Raw genomic sequence first — 17,895 nt, 5'->3', positions numbered from 1 at the left:
AACAGCCATATAAATATATTTTCCTTCATGTGGGTGATGTTCATTCACAGAAATACTAGTTGCTGCTATTCTGAAGCTATTATTTCAAACTAACGAAGGCAGGGACAGGAGCATAAAAAAGACAAAAACATTGCTATTATTATTCATCAGTTTACATTTATTGAGAAAAACCATACAAAAACCATTATACAGTTAACGTGTACCCATATTACATACAATGTCAATGCAAACTCAAAACCACATTTTTGTAAAGCATTCAATTTACCTCAAGTCCAAGCTGCATCTCCCTAAGACACTGTTCCCATCACAGTTGCCTTTTAAAGCCAATCTTCTTTTTACACACGGGTAGTTTCTGCAGAGAACACTTTTCTCAGGACGAAAAGGCATTCACATGCACGCAAGAGAAATACTTGTGCATACATAAGTTTTACAAGTTGTTACTAGGGAAGAAGGAATCCTATCAACTATGCTTTCTGAAAAGCCCAGTCCTCCCCTTCTTCCCCCCCAACTTCCAGAAAAAAGCAAAATAAGAAGCTTTTAGCATGCAATGGAAAACTTAAAAATTACTCTGGAAGAGAACAGGGGAGAAACGGTTTCTATCATCCAATAAAATGCCACTAGTAAAAAGATAAAATATATCAAGATAGGCTGTGCAAGTGAATAGTGATCCTGTCTGCCTGGACAACTTAGATGACTTATGATCAACGATTATCTACCTGACATTGTATTTCATGTCCTATTCAAGTATAGGCTGCAGAAAGTGATGCGAAAATGCTTTTCCTACTTTGAACATTCTGCTTCCTTTTTAAACCTTGCGTATTCTTCACATTCTACTTTATCTGTGGGACTCTAAGGAGTGTGTGGGGGGGAAGCAGGAAACATTCAAAGACACCTTTTGGACAAGTTCATTATGTTTCTAAAGAGGTCCAGTTATCTTTTTGAATAAGGATAACTCCAATAAGAGATTTTCTGTTCTCCTAAGAGCTATGACTTTGGAGATAAGAGTTGAAAAATAAATACTATGCTTAGCACAAAATAGCATGTCTGTAAGCTCAGCAGGGAGAAAGCTGGAAGTCAATACACCTCAAATGCTACACACAAAGAACATCTCATCTTCCACACACTACCAACGTTCCAATAAACTGGCTTTTTCTTCTCTTATCTCCTCCCACTGGCTAAATTCACCATTGAAAAACTGTTAAGATACTTTAGCAACAACAATTGAAGAAAAATGTATAGTGTAAAAGTGAACAAATGACTCACCCCCCAACACTAAATTCACAGTATCAAAATCCAAATGGTACACACCTAACCTTTTCTCACATAAAAAAATGAAGTTACGTATTAAACTACAGATGAAATGCTAAGTGGCTTGAGAAACTGAAGCACAACTATTCATGTTCAAAATTTCAATATATCTAAGCTTGGCTGTTCAGAAGAATATAAATTAAAATAGATGGTTTATACTATTAAATCACAGTTTAAAAAAAACTTAGCAGATTATGGAACATTTATGATCAAACAAATAAAACTTTAAAGAATGAAAAGTGATCAAAACAAAAATCATACCCTACACCATTACGTATGGGATACATTTCAAATCTGTTATGTTTTTGCCAATTTTACCTTCTACATGGAGCCCTTCTATGGTCCATGCTCATCGGCTCACCAATGGCATACACTCAAAGGATTCCTCTTTACTGGTAGTAACTATCTCGGGACCTGATTCTATGAGCTATGATTTGGTGCTTGCAGCATCTTCAGCACTGTGTGTGAAAATGAAGGCAGTATTTTTGAATATTTTTCTTTGATGTACAGATAAGCAGGATTTTTGAAAGAGGAGCAGCACATTTTAGAAACAGAATAATCATTAAAAAAAAACCCAAATAGATGCTGCTTTACTTTAAGCTAAAAACAAAAACAAACAACAAAAACCAGAAACAAAAACCTGTACCAGACCATCTGTAAGACATACAAACATTTTAAACTATCAAAAATATACAGCAATTCAGTTAAAGTATCAAGAAACAGGATACACTGACTGCTATATAGACAAAATATTATTTGCTGTACTGTTAGCATTAAATTGGTGCACATGCTTTTTCAGTTAAAACATACTAATTTTGGAAACTCCAGAATCTGTTTTCCTACCATGTCAAGTATGAATAAACAAACTAAGTTATCTAAAAATTCCACTAACACACTATAACTGTAAGACAAAGTTATCAAGTTCAGTGATAACAACAAGAAGCCATATTCTTTATATTTAGGTCTTACGGATTTGAGTGGGAATAGTGCCCTATTATTAAAAAAACCCAAACATTTGTGAAGGCTGTTGACATTTCTAACCAAAGTAATTCCTGCATATTTAAAAGGTTTTGACTCTTTAATTCCAACAATTAGCTATTTGAGGAAAAAAACCCAAAATTTACTTATTTCAATCAAGTTTAATTACTGCAATCTACTCATCTTTTCAAAAAAACCCACAAAACCCAAACCAAAACACAACAAAAAAACCCCAAAACAAATCCAAAACCATATTTACCTAGAAATATAAACAGTTGTTTAAAAACTTAAAAGACTTTCCACTGAAATGGAACCGTGAGCAACAATGCATTTGGGGAAGCAGCAGATTGCTTTTCAATACACAACCACAGATCTCACAGGGACAACATTAATGTACTGAAATATATTAATTTATATACTTCCTTAGGTTGTGCTTACCTGTTGCTTTTTTGCAGCAGAACCTAAGGTGGAAGGTCTGGGAAGGCACTGTGAAGTATAAATAATTGCACTGTTTGCAATTAATAAAGATTTTATACCTTAAATGAATCAAAATCAACAGCCTCCATTTTGTGAATGATAAAGAATCCAGGGAATTAAATTTTGCTCAGCTTAGTACAAAATAAATGCACCATTCTATAAGGTTATCTACAAAATACCATGCAGAATATCTGAACTATTAAACTTCATACCCTACACTAAAGATAGCAAATACTGTCCTAGCTTTTTTTAAGCTACCAGAATAATTCCTAATTTTAAAAGGGATAAAAATAATTCCTTCTATTTCTACAGCACAATGCATACATTGCTATTTACCTGAAGAAACTACTTTAATTTTCAAGCCTTAACTTCTACTTCTCTGTGCAGCCACCCTAAAAAATTTATTCTCAAAGCAACAATATGGTGTTCCAAAAGATAAAACAAGTAACAAGTTACAGATTTAAAACATACCTACATCACTACATATCTGCAAACTATCTGAAGACAAAGACAACTTCTGTCTAACAAGTGGTTCCAAAGACTTCAATGTTACAATATGCATACTTTAAAACACTGAATGATACAGCTGCCTCAGGAGTACTAATGAAAAAAAGCTATTACTCTGATAAAAAGAAACATGACTTTATCTATTGCTTAACGTTTCAGAAATACTTACCCACAAAGCTCATATAATGTGTATGTATATATATGCAAACCTATGTTTCTGAATTAAGAAGAAATTATGATTCCCTAAGATATCAGCACTGTATTCCAACATAATAGTCACATAAGTATGGCATTTTCATTATGTGGAACATTGACAAAAAGATACTGTTGCAGTTCATCAATTTGTCATTCTGATGTACTTACAGTGCAATGCTCCTTGAAGGAACACTCAAGGATGATACACAGCACAGTCCTCCTCACCCCTATAGAGCTAGTTCTATACTGGCTGGATCAAACCTGCACTTCAACAGACAATGGCAAGAGACTGTATTGCATGTAGTCTAATATATGCAAAGAGCCAATAAATATGCAAAGAGCAAACATAGGATTTCAAGAGAATCAGATTTTTAGTATGAGCATAAGAGCAATAAGAAGTTTCAAGTATATATATATAAAAAAAATAATCGATTCAAATACTTGAGTATTTACAAAAACAGAAATTATCTGCTCTGTAGGAAGTTCTCAAACACTCCCCACCACTCAACAAAACAGCGTTTTAAGGACAGATGCAATGTTTATAACTACTATGCGTAACACATTGACTTTTCTACACTGAATTTTGAAGTGGACTACTTTAAACTGAAGGCTTAAGCACATTACACTTAAAATAGATTTTATAACTAGTCTGAAAAAATCCATAAAATAGTTATGCAGGAACAGTTCTGAAGTATTCGATTAAGAACAGAAGTTATCTGTTATAGCAGCTGCACAGGTCTGAAACAGTGGTCATGTATAAAAGGAAATTTCACTGTTAATGCAATGGAAGTATGCCAAAAGATCATCTTCTTAAACACATGCAGTTTTAATCAAATAGAAAGAAAATTAAGGTATTGAGATTACTGGTGCTAGGCAGCAAAATACAATGAATGAAAGAGATCCTCCATCTACAACTATTCTGCAAAAAGGGAAAAACATGCTAACGACAAGTTTTTAAACTCAACAAGCTTTCATGGGGGGGAGAAAAAAAAACCACCTCATTTGTGTACAGGTACCTTGATTCAGCGTTGAAAATCAATCCTATAATTCTTTATATACCCACATATCCAACTTACCGACACAGGAGGTTTCATATTATTTATTGTAAAGCACAAAACAGGCATTTTAAAAGTGATAAAGTATACATTGAAAAAGTACATTTATATCACAAAGCATTGACCACATAATTGCAAATACATTTGCTGGAATGTGTACATCTACACTAATACTAAAAACAAACCATTTTTCATTTCTACACAGAAATATTACCTCCTATCAGTAGTGATAGATATTTTGTACATTTTCAAAACCACTATTTTTTTAACCAAACAAAATTAAGATCTTCATCAAGGCGTCTGCATCCATACATTTAACAAAGGTTTTTTCCCCCACACAATGAAGCAAATACTGTATTGTCCACTTCTTATTATTGGCCCTGTGCAGAAGAGATACATAAGAGATACACAAAAAGTTAAAGAAAATCCTTTAAATCGAGCTAACTCAGGAGTGAAGCCTTTAAGAAAGAAAAATTGGTTAATGTAAATGGTGGTGGCTTCTTGCATGGTTTTCAAAACCCTGGGAGGAGAAAGTTTTTCTTTTTAAATTTTTTTTTTTTTTTAAAAAGCATAATCACCAAACATATGGAGAGATACAGAAACACAAGTTATTAGGTAAACAAAGTCATCTATTAATTATTCTGATAGTTATTTAGCTAGAAAAAAAGATGCATACTCCATAGGTAACAAAGCAGGAGACATGCAAAAAAATATCTATAACCACTGAAACGGAAGCCAGCCAAAAAACCACTGAAACTTTATACCTGTGGTGCTGGAGGATGTTGTGGCATTCCCTGTGGACTTGTCTGGGCGTAATACGCTGCCTGTTGCCTGTAGTACTCAGCCCACGCTGCACTGTAATCTGGTTGACCACCCGGCGGAGCCCCAGCAGGGGCAGGAACCGCTTGACCTACAAGTGATTACAATTATATAGCTCTGTTGTTGCAAAAGAAACGAGAACATTTCAAAAATCTCCCTGCCTAACAAATGCCACCTAGCTTCTTGCAATATTCCTCCAAGGCTTCTGAATAATGTTGTGGCTGGTTTTTTTACCCAACCGTTCATCCTATTATTTTAATGTAATGATTCCCATACAAAGCAAAGTTGAGAAATCATAAGGACAGTTTTTTCTACCTCTTGAATCATGTTACAGAGCTAAAGTCTTTAAAGCCTGCTAACCTAAACAACCAGTAGCATTTGAATTAAAATACTGGTCAACAGGCAAGATTACTTTTTGTAATCTACCTAGACTGACTTCATCTTATTGTACAGACTGCATTAATTAATTCACCAGAGGCCAATTCATTCAGTCCACCAATTTTGGCCTCCTTAGGTTATTGCAGATTACATTTTTCAAAAAAAAGCATTAATTTTTGTAAACATTTATTCCATCCCAGAATATAGTCCTGAAACTTCTCCTTCCAACATTCGTTTACATTTCAATCCTCTACAAATAAATGTACACACATACGTGTACATGCACACTCTGTCCCAGACTTACAACAGAGAACTACCCGTCCTTCCAACGAAATCAACATGCAGCTTTAAAATTCTACAAAGGTGACAGACACAAGGACTCTAGTGTATCAAAACCAGTCATGTCGTTCTTCCAAGGAAGGTCTGTTGCAGACATCTTTACCTCCTTTTTCCCTTATTTCAGAGACAGACACACTCCACTTACTACCACTACTTTCTTCACAATTTTTTATCTAAAAGGTGCTTTTCCAGTGACCACTGTAGAATGTACCTGCCTATAAGCAGAACAACACTTATCTATCCAATCATCTGTCCTCACACTTGCAGGCATCCAGACAGAATGGTTTTATAGAGTGCTTCGTTTTAAGTTTCTTGAACTTCCAAAACAGAACAACAATTACTACTTAACCACCGCCTCTCCAGCTTTTTTTAGGATACCAGAAACAAAACCAAACCACCACATCTAATGCACAAAATCAAATAAATCCAAGCAAAATGCAAGCCTGCACCCTGTACAATTCCACAGGCACCTGATCTTCTGTTCTGCTACCAGGGGGCAGCTTCCACACGAGGGGTCAAAGGTTTCAATGCTACCTGAAATCACCTCAGCTTTTTTTTTTGCGTACAAACACTGAGCAACCTTCTGGGGAATATGAGTAACAAAGACTCTAATGAAATGTCTTCTATGGTATCAAGACAGAATGTTGGTTTCGCCAGGTGGTTTTTTTTTTTTTTAACACAGAAAATTCACACAAAGAATACTCGCTATCCGCACTCCTCTTACAAATATCCTCTCAATCCTCTCAAAAACATTAAGTGTGAGCAGAGAATCTGAATATTTGGCAAAGCACTATTCTGAACGTCTTCAAAATTAAATCTTCCATTTTCCAACCCTTGACACAACTTAAGAGTTTTCCCACTTACACTGTAGATATATTAAAAAACCTCTCCATCACTTTTACAGTTACACAGTAAAGCAATTGTTTGCCTAGAAAAACTTTCTTAAATGTCTTCAAATCTTAAGAGCTGAAGTAACATTTTACAATTTATAATTATAATTTACCACAACTTACAATTTATGCTTCCGATAATGATCTTTAACATGGTTACAAGTTACCCCAGAATACACTTTTTGCAAGTTCACTATTAATTTATGAGATAATAATTCTACTTACAGATTGTTTAGCTATGTCATAGCTGTCAGCACAGCTAGATGTCAAATCTAAAGCATTTTTTGTGCATTCATTTCTTGTGCATGCAAGAATCTTCCAACATTAAGCCAGCTATCCCAAAGCAGCCAGATGTCAAAAAAGATGTCAAACCAGTTTCTGTCCTGAAATGCATTAGTCAAAATCTAAAGTATTTTAGCTGCACCATTCCCCTGCTAAATACTGCAAGTAATTCTGAATCTACACAAGGAACTTGGCAGTTTAGTTGTAACTTCTTTCAGCGTACAGAACTGCACTGAAACAATACATGCTCATCAACAGCCCAATTCATCTGGAACACTAACAAACAAGATTGATAAACTAGATACAAAGGAAATACAAGAAACACAGAATACCTCCCCATTACAGAAGGCTAAGAAAGAAAATGGCAGATGATTTTACAGTTCTTCCACTACTCAAATCATCAAGAGTGATTCCAGTAAGAGAAAACTGTTCTTTGTCTCTCTTTCCAGCTACAATGCTGAATACTCATGGAAGAACAGTTCCACTATTTTATTATGGAATCTCTTAGCTAGAAATCAAGTCCACAATGTATTAGAATGACTTTAAATGACAAATTTACAAACTCCTATGTTGACATATAGATCATTTACTAAAATATGTCTTCATGTTTAGAAGGAACTGTTATAATTGGGAGATTTTTAGGGCGCAGTTATAGAGATATTTCAGCTCTTGTAGGTAAAAATAAAAATACTATTGACTCCCATTCAAGATAACAGCATTTAGACATCTTCAAAAGCTAAGCTACTATCTCATTACCTGGTAATACTCAAGGGAAATTTAAAACAAATTTTCTGTATTTATTAAATGGGGTGCCAAGTAAACAGATAGTCTGGGTCATCTACAAGATCCATGTACAGTACCTCACCAGTGTGCATGAATAATTTTACTAGCTTTTCAGTCTTACTTTTAATTGTATATGCTACTCAAAGCAATAGTCCCTGTCCAAAACAAGTCTGAAGAAGGAGATGGGACTTTGCCACTATATTTGAGAGTTGGAAAACAGGTTATTTTCAGGTCATTGTTCCATACACTGAAAAAAAAAAAAAAAGGAAAGTGTTCTCTGTGATTAGCTGCATCATATGGCATCACTACAAAGACACTTAGGAAAACAGTATTACTGTTTTGATGGGAATATTGAGGACTGCTTTACAGTTTTCAGATTACTCATACTTAGAGTATGAGAACATCCAGAGCAACAATTGCAGTATCACATTGAACTTGTTCAGCTCAGTACTGTCACCCTCATAAGCTTGCCACATGGATTATCAAAGCACTTTTCTTCAGCAGCAAAAATAAAACTGCTTGAGCTCAGCCACTCCCATGTTTCAAGTTCAGTTCTCCAAAACAGCTGTTTGTGTAACTACCTGTGCTGTAAAAAATCTGAAAGAAGAATTGAAGAGTAAATGACTTGTAACTCCTACCTTCCCCCTTTTGCACAAGTTAATAAAGCCAGAAGCATTACAGCACTGCAGGATGCACAAACAGTAGTAGCTGTATTTGAAAACCCGGAGACCACATGAACCTGCTGATGGACAGCCTTCCTGTTTGTCAGATCTACTACTACTTAACATTTTTGTTAGCTCTCCTTCAGGCAAAGAACTCAATTTGAACTAGAAAAAGAAATCAAGATCAGAATTGCTCTTCTGTTTTTCCTGTTATCTGACTGTTGTCTTGGGCTTTTTAAAATTTGCATTTTAAGAGCAATTCTTTACATCTCTCAGTATCTTTTTTGGGTTCACACTCCTCTTTGGACTTGCTCCCAGAAACTCTATCCCAACACCTTACAAGTAGCAATTACTTCATTAGAGCAAATGCAAGGCTTAGTGCAACCCAGACTCTGCTTTCCAGAGACAGCAAATCAGAAAGATGGAAGAGCGCCTGCCAACAAATTACAGTATTCTTAAAAAGGCAGTGAAAAAAACCACCACAACTTTGCACTGAAGAACACAAGCTGAACTAACAGAGACAGTCAATTGGGGAAAAAAAAAAGAGGTTAAAATGAAACAGGAACAGGAAAAATGGAAAGGCCCATTACATCATAAAAATCATGAGTTTGGGAGTTCTGTTGCAATTTTCTTAGTCTGATACATGATTCTTGAAGGAAATAATCACTATATATTTTGTTTCATTTAATTTCTTATGCTGTGCCAAAATAAAGAAGAATAAAGGTAGTTATGTCTTGGCAAATAATTTGAGATCAACCTGGTAGAAGGCTGATAAGAGGAATTAAACATCCTACTGATCTTGACTCCAAATGCTTTTTAATATTCCATGAGAAAATGGGGTGCAGTTGGAAGAGTGCAAAAAACCTCACGCACCCAAACAAACAATCTAAACTAGATGCTGCTGTATGTCCGATCAGAGATACAGGGGAAAGCCCAGTAAAAGTCTGCAGTATACAAATCTATATCAACTACAATATCCATGGGAGGATACTGTGAACAAAACAGTGACCTGCAAGACATTCCCACTATTTAAAAGAAAACAGCACCTTCTGTCAATGCATCAAGACCACATACTCCTTCCTTATTCAGTAAAAGATGAAATCAGCAACTTAACAAATATATTTCAGTTTTGTAAGTAAGCTCAAGCAAAATATTTTGGAAAAGTTAACAACAACATATAACCTGCAGTTTAAACACAGCTCTTAAGTGCTGCAAAGCAAATACTATTTAAAAACTGGCATGATATAAAAGAAATCTACTTACGATGCTTTAATAACCTAGAACACAGAAAGCAAGTTACAAGAAAAAAAGAGCTCTGTAACCTTAAGAGTATTAGGAAATAACTACTAAAAGAGACAAACATGAAGCAGATCAAAGGTGAACTCCCAACACTTATGAAATATACTTCAAAAATATACTCAAAAATAGTCGAAGTATTTAAAAGATGTTGTTTCCCAACAACAAGTATAGACACATTATAAGGTACAAAGTATTTTTGCAAAGCTAATTGCTAGCATGAGTACAAGTAAATGCCTTAAACACCACAAATTTTTAAGTCTGCTTTTCTGCAGGGTCCTGGGCCTCTGGCAGTATATCACAGGTTCAGAAGACATGTGGACTGTGCATTTATATTTTTGGGGGCGTAAAAAAAAAAAGCTAAACAACATACGCAAGCCTCCTAAAACATTCTACTATGCAACAACAAAGAAAACATGCACACGTACCCATTTTTTTGTAGTATTCCTCCCAGGCCTTGGTATAGTCAACCTGCCCTGCTGGTGCTGGATTTGGCTGATCTCCTGAATTACATTAAGAATAATCAAAACAAAACTACTGGGTTTTGTTTCATACATGGAACAATTTACAAATAATCAGCTGAATTTTTCAGTAATAATCCCAAATAACATCACTCTGACATTATGAACCTATGTGATACACACTACTAGAAATATAAACAATTAGTACAAGACACCACAAAGAAACAAAGAATTGTTTCAAGTGTTCAGTGTGTTTACAAGATTCAGGAAATATATACCACTCATGGTACAAAATATTACCTAAAATTTAAGTGGTAAGCCTCATCCAGGAACAACAATTACACTAGTACAACTAAATACTACAACTGTAATTGTCTTAAAAACACGGGAAGTGATTCAACTGTTTAGGCAAATGACAATCAACAGTTTGGCTCATTCCATTTTTACTTATGACTGACTGCACTATGAAGACATAATTAAGTCAGCCCAAGTTGCAGCAAAACTCTCTTTGGAGAATATTACAAGGTAAAATTAAGAAAGACAGTGTTGAAGTCTGTAAGCAAGAGTTTTCCCAAGAAAACCAGCTACCTTACAATAAATTTACCCCATATATGAAGACAAGAATAAAAAATAATGGGGCATCTACACCCCCAGTAATGAGAAATTTATCTATTTTACTAAAGAGCTACCTTGTCCATTAGTTTGGGTTGTAGCTGGTCCACCAGGAGGGGCTGCAGGTGGTGGTTGTGCTTGCTGCTGATAGTAGTGAGCATAATAAGCTGCCCATGCTGCTGAATTGGGATCTGTTCCTGGCTTACCTACGAAAACAAAACATAAGCATTTATAAAAGTAGTATGAACCAAATGCTGCCCTCAATTAACCCTGTCCTAAGCACTCCTATTTTCCTCCAAGGAAAAGTCCATCTAAACCAAATAACCATGTACATCCTGCAAGTATCTTTTCTTTATAGCACATACTTTTGATCAAGTTTCAGACAAGTGTATTGCACAAAGTATACTTGTATAGGACTAATGAGATAAAATCATTCTAGAATCTTTACTACTACAGTGTCATTTATTAATTTTTACATGTGATAAACAAAAACAGATTTTCAAGTTTATTTAAAAAGTTGTGTTACTAAATGGTAGCAACAATGAATCATTCCAGCACCAAACAATTTCAGTGGTTTTACTTTTGTTATAACCTCACACTAATGACATTGGCACAGGCGGAGGAGGCATGCCAAATGCATAGTTCTGAAACAGAGGAATACAAATCTTACTAGGTATTTGCAACACTTGCCAGTTAAACTTTAAGGTAACAGTAAAATACACAAACATATCATATTTTAAGAACCTGAATCTCCATAAATGGCTATAAAGCATCACTGTTTACTTACAGCTTTTTAGTACAACAAATAAGAGCAACATTTGCATCTTCTGCAGCCATCTCCACGCTTATTTTTAACTACACCTAGGTAAGCCAATGATGCTGCTTCCTAGAGTCTCATTTTCTCAGTTTTTCACATACGGCCTTTAGGAATGGTTTATTCTTGCTGAATCACAGAGATTGGTTACATTATCAGACTGGCAATCCACAAAACCTACAAATCTACTATTAGAGAACATCATGTTCTATAATACAACCAGTATCCTTTAACACTATTTGCATCCTTAAAGAATAAAAATATCTGCAAATAAATGTGGCCAACTGAGGAGGGAACTTCACGTAAGGACATAGACAGAACTGATGCTTAGGAACACCTTTACGAGGGAATCAAAGTATATTCCCCCCCAACCACAGAATAGATAAGGCAGTGACTAATGGAAGAGAAACAAGAAATCCCCTGAAAAGGCATTCGGGAGAAGAAATTCACAACACAACAAATTTCTTGCAGTATTTCATTTCGCATTCAAGTCAGATATAACCACTTAAAATGCACATTAATGCGCTGTTTCCTTTTTAAATTATGCTGCTTCCATCAACAAGAGTGGATTATAACTAAAATGTACTATGTTCTAAGGTTACCTGCAAATATCAAATAAGCCATTGCTCGGTTCCCCCCCTCCTTCCCCTTAGTAGCTACTTCTCTAGAATAGAAGAACACAGAGCAGGATTCATTAAGTTTCCAAAGAAATCTGACTGTAGAAACTAGCTCCACTTTCACATGACAAGAAGCAATCATACTTCTGGAGAAAGCACCTCTGAAAAAAAAATACTAAAATAACCCATTTATTACAGTGAAATGAGCAACTAAGTGGAAAACTGTACAAGAAACATCAACTTCAACTGCACATAGAACTTCAATAGATTTTTAAGAGGAGTATTTATCAAAAAAACAGTTATAAAATTGCCACCAAGATGACATCAAGGTATTTGCCATTTTTCTTACAGATCTTTATGTAGATTACTTCATAAAAAACCAAAAAGGTGGTATGAAAAACGCAGTAACATTTTGGCAGTGGTTTTGGATTCAATAACGCTTTTGGCATGCTGGGGCTTCAAGTCAAGTCACTCTGAATCATTCTACTTTTATAACAACTGGCATTTTTAAATACTAAACCAAATACATGCAGAGCTACCCTTTATAAAAGTCTGGGAACTGAAACCAGAGATGGTTCTTTGCCAAGAAAGGATATATAAAAGACTTGAACACGAATAGAACTCTCTGTAGATTGCAACATCCTCCAAAGTCCTCTCCCACTTTTTCACTCATAGAACTATCAGGATTAGTGGCTATCAGAAAATACTTATTCCACTTCTAACAAAAATAAAATTGAGATCTTTTTGGCTGAAGTTCTGAAGAAGCTCTACCTCAAATAGAGGAGGTACAAGCGACTCAAGCATCTAGCCTTACCATGCCTTCTGTGACTGCATTTCTGTCTCCCCATATGCTCTACTCCAAACAAAAGACATAAACCAAAGGAAAGCAGGATACTAAAACTTTGGGAAGTTGTACTTAAGAAAAACTCCCGGTCTCGACAAAGATAAACAGAAATAGAAGAAACAAGATTCTACAAAGATGGGTTCCAAAATAAAATACAAAACTGTTAGAAGCAAAAGATCACAATACACAATCCTAACTAGTTTTACTGTATTAACAGCAGTTGAACACAAGTTTTATCCCTCAAAGAGGACTGAAAAAAACCCCACATTTGTAACAGATTGAGAAGCAATCCTCAGACAGATCAACAAAAGCTACAAATATATAATATAGCATGAACTATGCAAAGTCAGGATCAATGAGATTGTAAGGGGCACTCTTTAAAATAAAATACAAAGTCATTCACTATTAGAGAAAGAAAACACATCCTCATTAAAGAAATTCATGTAAAAATATCCATTGGAAGAGAAATTAACTAAATTGCACAAAATCAGTTAATGAGTCTTGCAAAAGTATCATAAATTGGGATGCAGTATCAGTAATGTTTAGTAAAGAAGCACATTCCAACTGTCACAACTGAATTTCAACATCTCATGAGCAACACGTAGGAAGTGCAAAACACATGTAAACTGACAATCACTAAAGAAAAGCCTGAAGAACAGGAGCTTTTTTAGATGCACCAGTGTAACATAAATGAACCGTGAAAGGTATGTACTTGTAAGGACAAAATGGATTATCCGCACCACACTACAATTGTGGTATTTCTTACCTGGATCTGGTGGATTGGGTGGCTGCCAGTGCGGATAAGCATTTCCCCAACCTTGTGGAGCATATGGAGCTGGAGGACCACTGCAAAAGATCAAGTATACACATATAGTGAAAGTCAGTCCCAAGGACCCCTACAAAAAAGGAAGCTAGCTGAAGCAGTACTTACTGAGGTGCAGGGCCAGGAGGCCCTGGATTGTAAGGAGCTGGGTTATATGGTCCCATGGGAGCACCAGGACCTGGTGGCCCAGGAGGTCCATGTGGGCCAGGAACAACACCATGGGGTCCATGGGGAACAGGTGGACCCAATGGATTTACTGGACCCTGTAACGAGAGTAGCACACAGATAAAAATAAACCTTGAAGTTCTCAATTTTTCAGCAGTTTACAAGCATAAATCTCAACATTTTAAGAATATGATATAAAAGGTTTGATTGTTTTTAAATAAGGACACTTCTCTGGAGAAAACACTCTTCTTGAAGATTAATTAGGCTTAAAGCTAGTTAAAAGAGAACAGCAACCATGGCAGTAATAGCAGCTAAAAAGCTGCATTTATTTCACTTAGTTCTTGAAGAAATTAAGAACTTTACAAATAAACAGGCACTAAAAAACCCCCTCAAACTAAAACAAGACTATCAGCTTTAAGATAAACTGATACATCTAAATCTGGCTAATCTTGCTCATTAAATCTGTTTGCAAGATCAGGTACAAAGAACAGGTAGTAAATTTGATTACATGCATACACATGCAGACAAAAGTGCTGTGAAATTAAGAAGTGTAAACTTGGATTAAAACTCTACCTAAACATAGAGACTGAAAAACTAATCATGCAGTTTAGTAGCTTTAAGAATATCAAAGGTATCTTTGAAGTCATGAGATTTTCACAATGCACAAAGTGGGCATCTCCAAGAACACATCATTAAAAAAATACTACGTACTCAAAGAAAGCAACGGTTTCTTTACAAGTTTCTGCTTCTGTTGGTGCATGAAGCTACATTAATTTAAACCCAGATTAACATTTATTATTCTTGATTTATTATCTGGTTAAGTAATTTGTAAGTGAAATGGAAGAAAAGACTCCATAAAGGAGACTCACTTCCTATTCTGTTTAGTTATAATAAACCAAAATATAATTATATACTCACTCCAATCTTTTCTTCTATAAGTTGTCGTGCATAATCTATTTGCTGGGGTGTTCCACGGATAGTAAACATCTTCATGTTTGGATCCGCATTAGGTGGAGGATTTCTTTGAAGTTCTATTCTAGCACCAGACTGCTGGCTTATGCTTTTAATAGTTTCACCACCTACAATGCAACACACAGCTTTTATAACATGCATTAAAGTGAAAATACTGAGATTCAAATCAGAGAAAGTCAACTGCATGGAAGCTGAAGACAGAGAAGTGAAAAGACACCTATTCTTACGAGCCATACAAGAACATTCTAACACCAATTTAATAAAAAAGCCTCTGCGTGTATTATAAAGCTTTGATTGCAACAAACCAGTAAAAAGAAGTTATTTTTTAAATGAAAGACCACGATATTGTTACTCAGAAAGAACAGCAACGAATTCCTAAAATATTGTCTGGTTTTTTTCCATTCATGTAAAAATGTAACATTAGACATGAATAACAACCGATACCCATGGTTATCAGTAAATACAACCTTAAAGCCTAAACTCCCTATAAAGCAGCAGGCAAGCACATGTGACAAAAAAACCCCACAGAAGCTGACCAGATATAAGTCCACATTTTTTGCAGTGCACTAAAATCAGAAAGTTACATTCCCTAAACTAGTTCCTCCTCTTATAGGATCCTGAGAAGTTACTTGTATCATTAGTAGGCACAAAGTTTTCAAAACCAGGGTAATTTGGCTTTTTTTTAAAAAAAAAAAAAAAAAAAAAAAATCTTCCAGGTCAAGAACAATGTCAGCCTACTTGCTGTGTCTGGAAAACACATTACAAACAAAAGATTAAGATAATTCAAGCATTTCATTTAGAAGCATACAGTAAATTATTTTTAAAAACTATTTCAGAAGTAATTATTTTAATAAACACACATATAAGAAATTGTTACAGGATTCCACTTTAAAAGACCTTCACTGCAAGATGTGAAAATTAGTTTTAAGACTGAGTTACAGATGCAATAACACTAGGCTAATCAAGCAGTATCAAATGCAAGTTAATTATAAGATACATCTAAGAATCTACTAAACACTACAAACGTCACCCAGTAGTTACTACTTCAAAAAAACGAACTATATGAATTCACTGGTTTTTGACTTTCAGCTACTGGGCTATGTGTTTTGGTGAGGGAAATCTAAACAGAATATTACAAATGTTATGACTTAACAGTATTATGTTGCTCTACCATACATGATACTATTTGCAAAGGCTTCTCTTGAAACATCTCTCCAGTATGGCTATTTGTATAAATAGAAAAGCTGAGAGATTAACTACATATAGATACACATGTATGTAAGATATATTGCCTTTGCCAATGATTAATCCAGTTTTGCCAGTAGGAACAATAAAATTGAATTCCTGTAATCCACCAGGAGGCCCCATGTTCCAGTTGCCTTGGCCTCTACCCCTTCCTCGACCACCAGGTCCTGGTCCACCAGGGTTACCAGCCTAAAAAGAAAAAGCAAAAAATTAGCATGTTTGATAAAAATTACTGCAAACAAACTATTACTCCCAACTGGTTACATCATATCATTTCTTAAGAAAAAAAATGATGTACTACTCAAATGGTTTTCACAGTTGAAGTAGTATCTTTTCCAGAAGATCTAAATTACATTTTAAAACATTTTCTGTGTAACTCTGCATATGAAAGATGAAGAAGGAAAAGATATAGAAGAAGTTTCACATGTACAAAGATACAATTTCTATCTGCCTTCTGTAAATGCAGCAGTGGGGCTCATTTCACAATAAGCTTTAAACCATCTTCTGAACACCGATTACAACCAAAAGTAACCAGTTATTAATACAAAACAGAAGCAGCAGCTATAAAACCAACCACATCAAGAACTGCCATGACTCTGAATCGACATTATCATTATCAGCTTTACACTGCAAAACTGTAACTGTAAAAGCAAACATTCGTATTCCAGACTGAACTTTGAAGTAGATTCAAAGGGAACCATTAATTATTTTCTTTAGTTACACTCATTTTAAAAAAGCAAAGTCTTTCCAAAAGTCAGGCAGGAGATTTTAAATTGTAAACCAAGTATTACCCAACCTGAACACTTCGAAGCAGATCTGTAATAATTTCTGCAGCATGCTGACATCTATCAGGTGGCCCTGTGATCTGGGCTATTCTATCTGGAGTTGTTCCATCATCTGAAAATAAAATGAACTATTCCAGTATATGTAATTCAGTAAATTTACACTCAATTCACAGAAACTTACAGACATACTACCAACCTGGTTTAAACTGGATCCGAACACCAGCATCATTCTGTATCTTTTTTATCATCTCTCCATTTCTTCCAATTACAATACCTACAGCAAATCGTGGTATTGGAACCTTTAAGAGAGAAAAAAAATTTGAAGATGTCATCGACACAAATATTCCTACAAAACTCACACAATTAAAGAATCATACATTAGAATGGTAAACTAGGGCCAGCTCTATGCCACTTAAGGCTTTTTGAAGTGTGAATTTTTTAATATCAAGTCACAAGCCTAGCAAACACTGGACAAAAGCATCAAAAAGAAAGAGATCCTATGCACTACAAGTTCGCATAGTAGCAGCAGTTCCAGTTGATATTATGCTTCTCACAATAAAAGAACAAAAGTTCCAACGAGTCTAAAAT

The 17,895-nt window shown here is 35.2% G+C and overlaps 1 protein-coding gene and 1 long non-coding RNA gene across 6 annotated transcripts in view; both read right to left on the bottom strand.

Moving 5' to 3' along the window:
• FUBP1 (far upstream element binding protein 1) overlaps positions 1-17,895 on the bottom strand; it is a 35,680-nt gene that overhangs the window by 10,165 nt on the left and 7,620 nt on the right. For 4 of the 5 annotated variants that reach the window (XM_065655421.1, XM_065655419.1, XM_065655423.1 and 1 more), the window contains 9 exons: positions 17,504-17,606; positions 17,319-17,419; positions 16,570-16,711; positions 15,224-15,384; positions 14,249-14,403; positions 14,084-14,163; positions 11,120-11,248; positions 10,398-10,472; positions 5,285-5,430 (listed from right to left, as the gene is read on the bottom strand). In XM_065655421.1, the coding sequence (XP_065511493.1) occupies positions 5,285-5,430; positions 10,398-10,472; positions 11,120-11,248; positions 14,084-14,163; positions 14,249-14,403; positions 15,224-15,384; positions 16,570-16,711; positions 17,319-17,419; positions 17,504-17,606 (1,092 nt within the window). Of the gene's footprint in view, positions 1-4,806; positions 4,901-5,284; positions 5,431-10,397; positions 10,473-11,119; positions 11,249-14,083; positions 14,164-14,248; positions 14,404-15,223; positions 15,385-16,569; positions 16,712-17,318; positions 17,420-17,503; positions 17,607-17,895 lie in introns of those variants that run through there. The other variant, XM_065655420.1, reaches the window with a different exon arrangement.
• Positions 137-4,787, bottom strand: LOC136001299 (uncharacterized). Its single transcript, XR_010607765.1, has 2 exons — positions 2,725-4,787; positions 137-1,766 (listed from the first exon to the last, which is right to left on the bottom strand). It is a non-coding gene; the product is annotated as an uncharacterized LOC136001299 (long non-coding RNA).

The sequence above is a fragment of the Caloenas nicobarica genome, chromosome Z, assembly GCF_036013445.1.
Source record: "Caloenas nicobarica isolate bCalNic1 chromosome Z, bCalNic1.hap1, whole genome shotgun sequence".
Classification (NCBI taxonomy): Eukaryota; Metazoa; Chordata; class Aves; order Columbiformes; family Columbidae; genus Caloenas; species Caloenas nicobarica.
The sequence above is the reverse complement of the archived record's forward strand: the minus strand, read 5'-3'. Positions and strand labels throughout refer to the sequence as shown.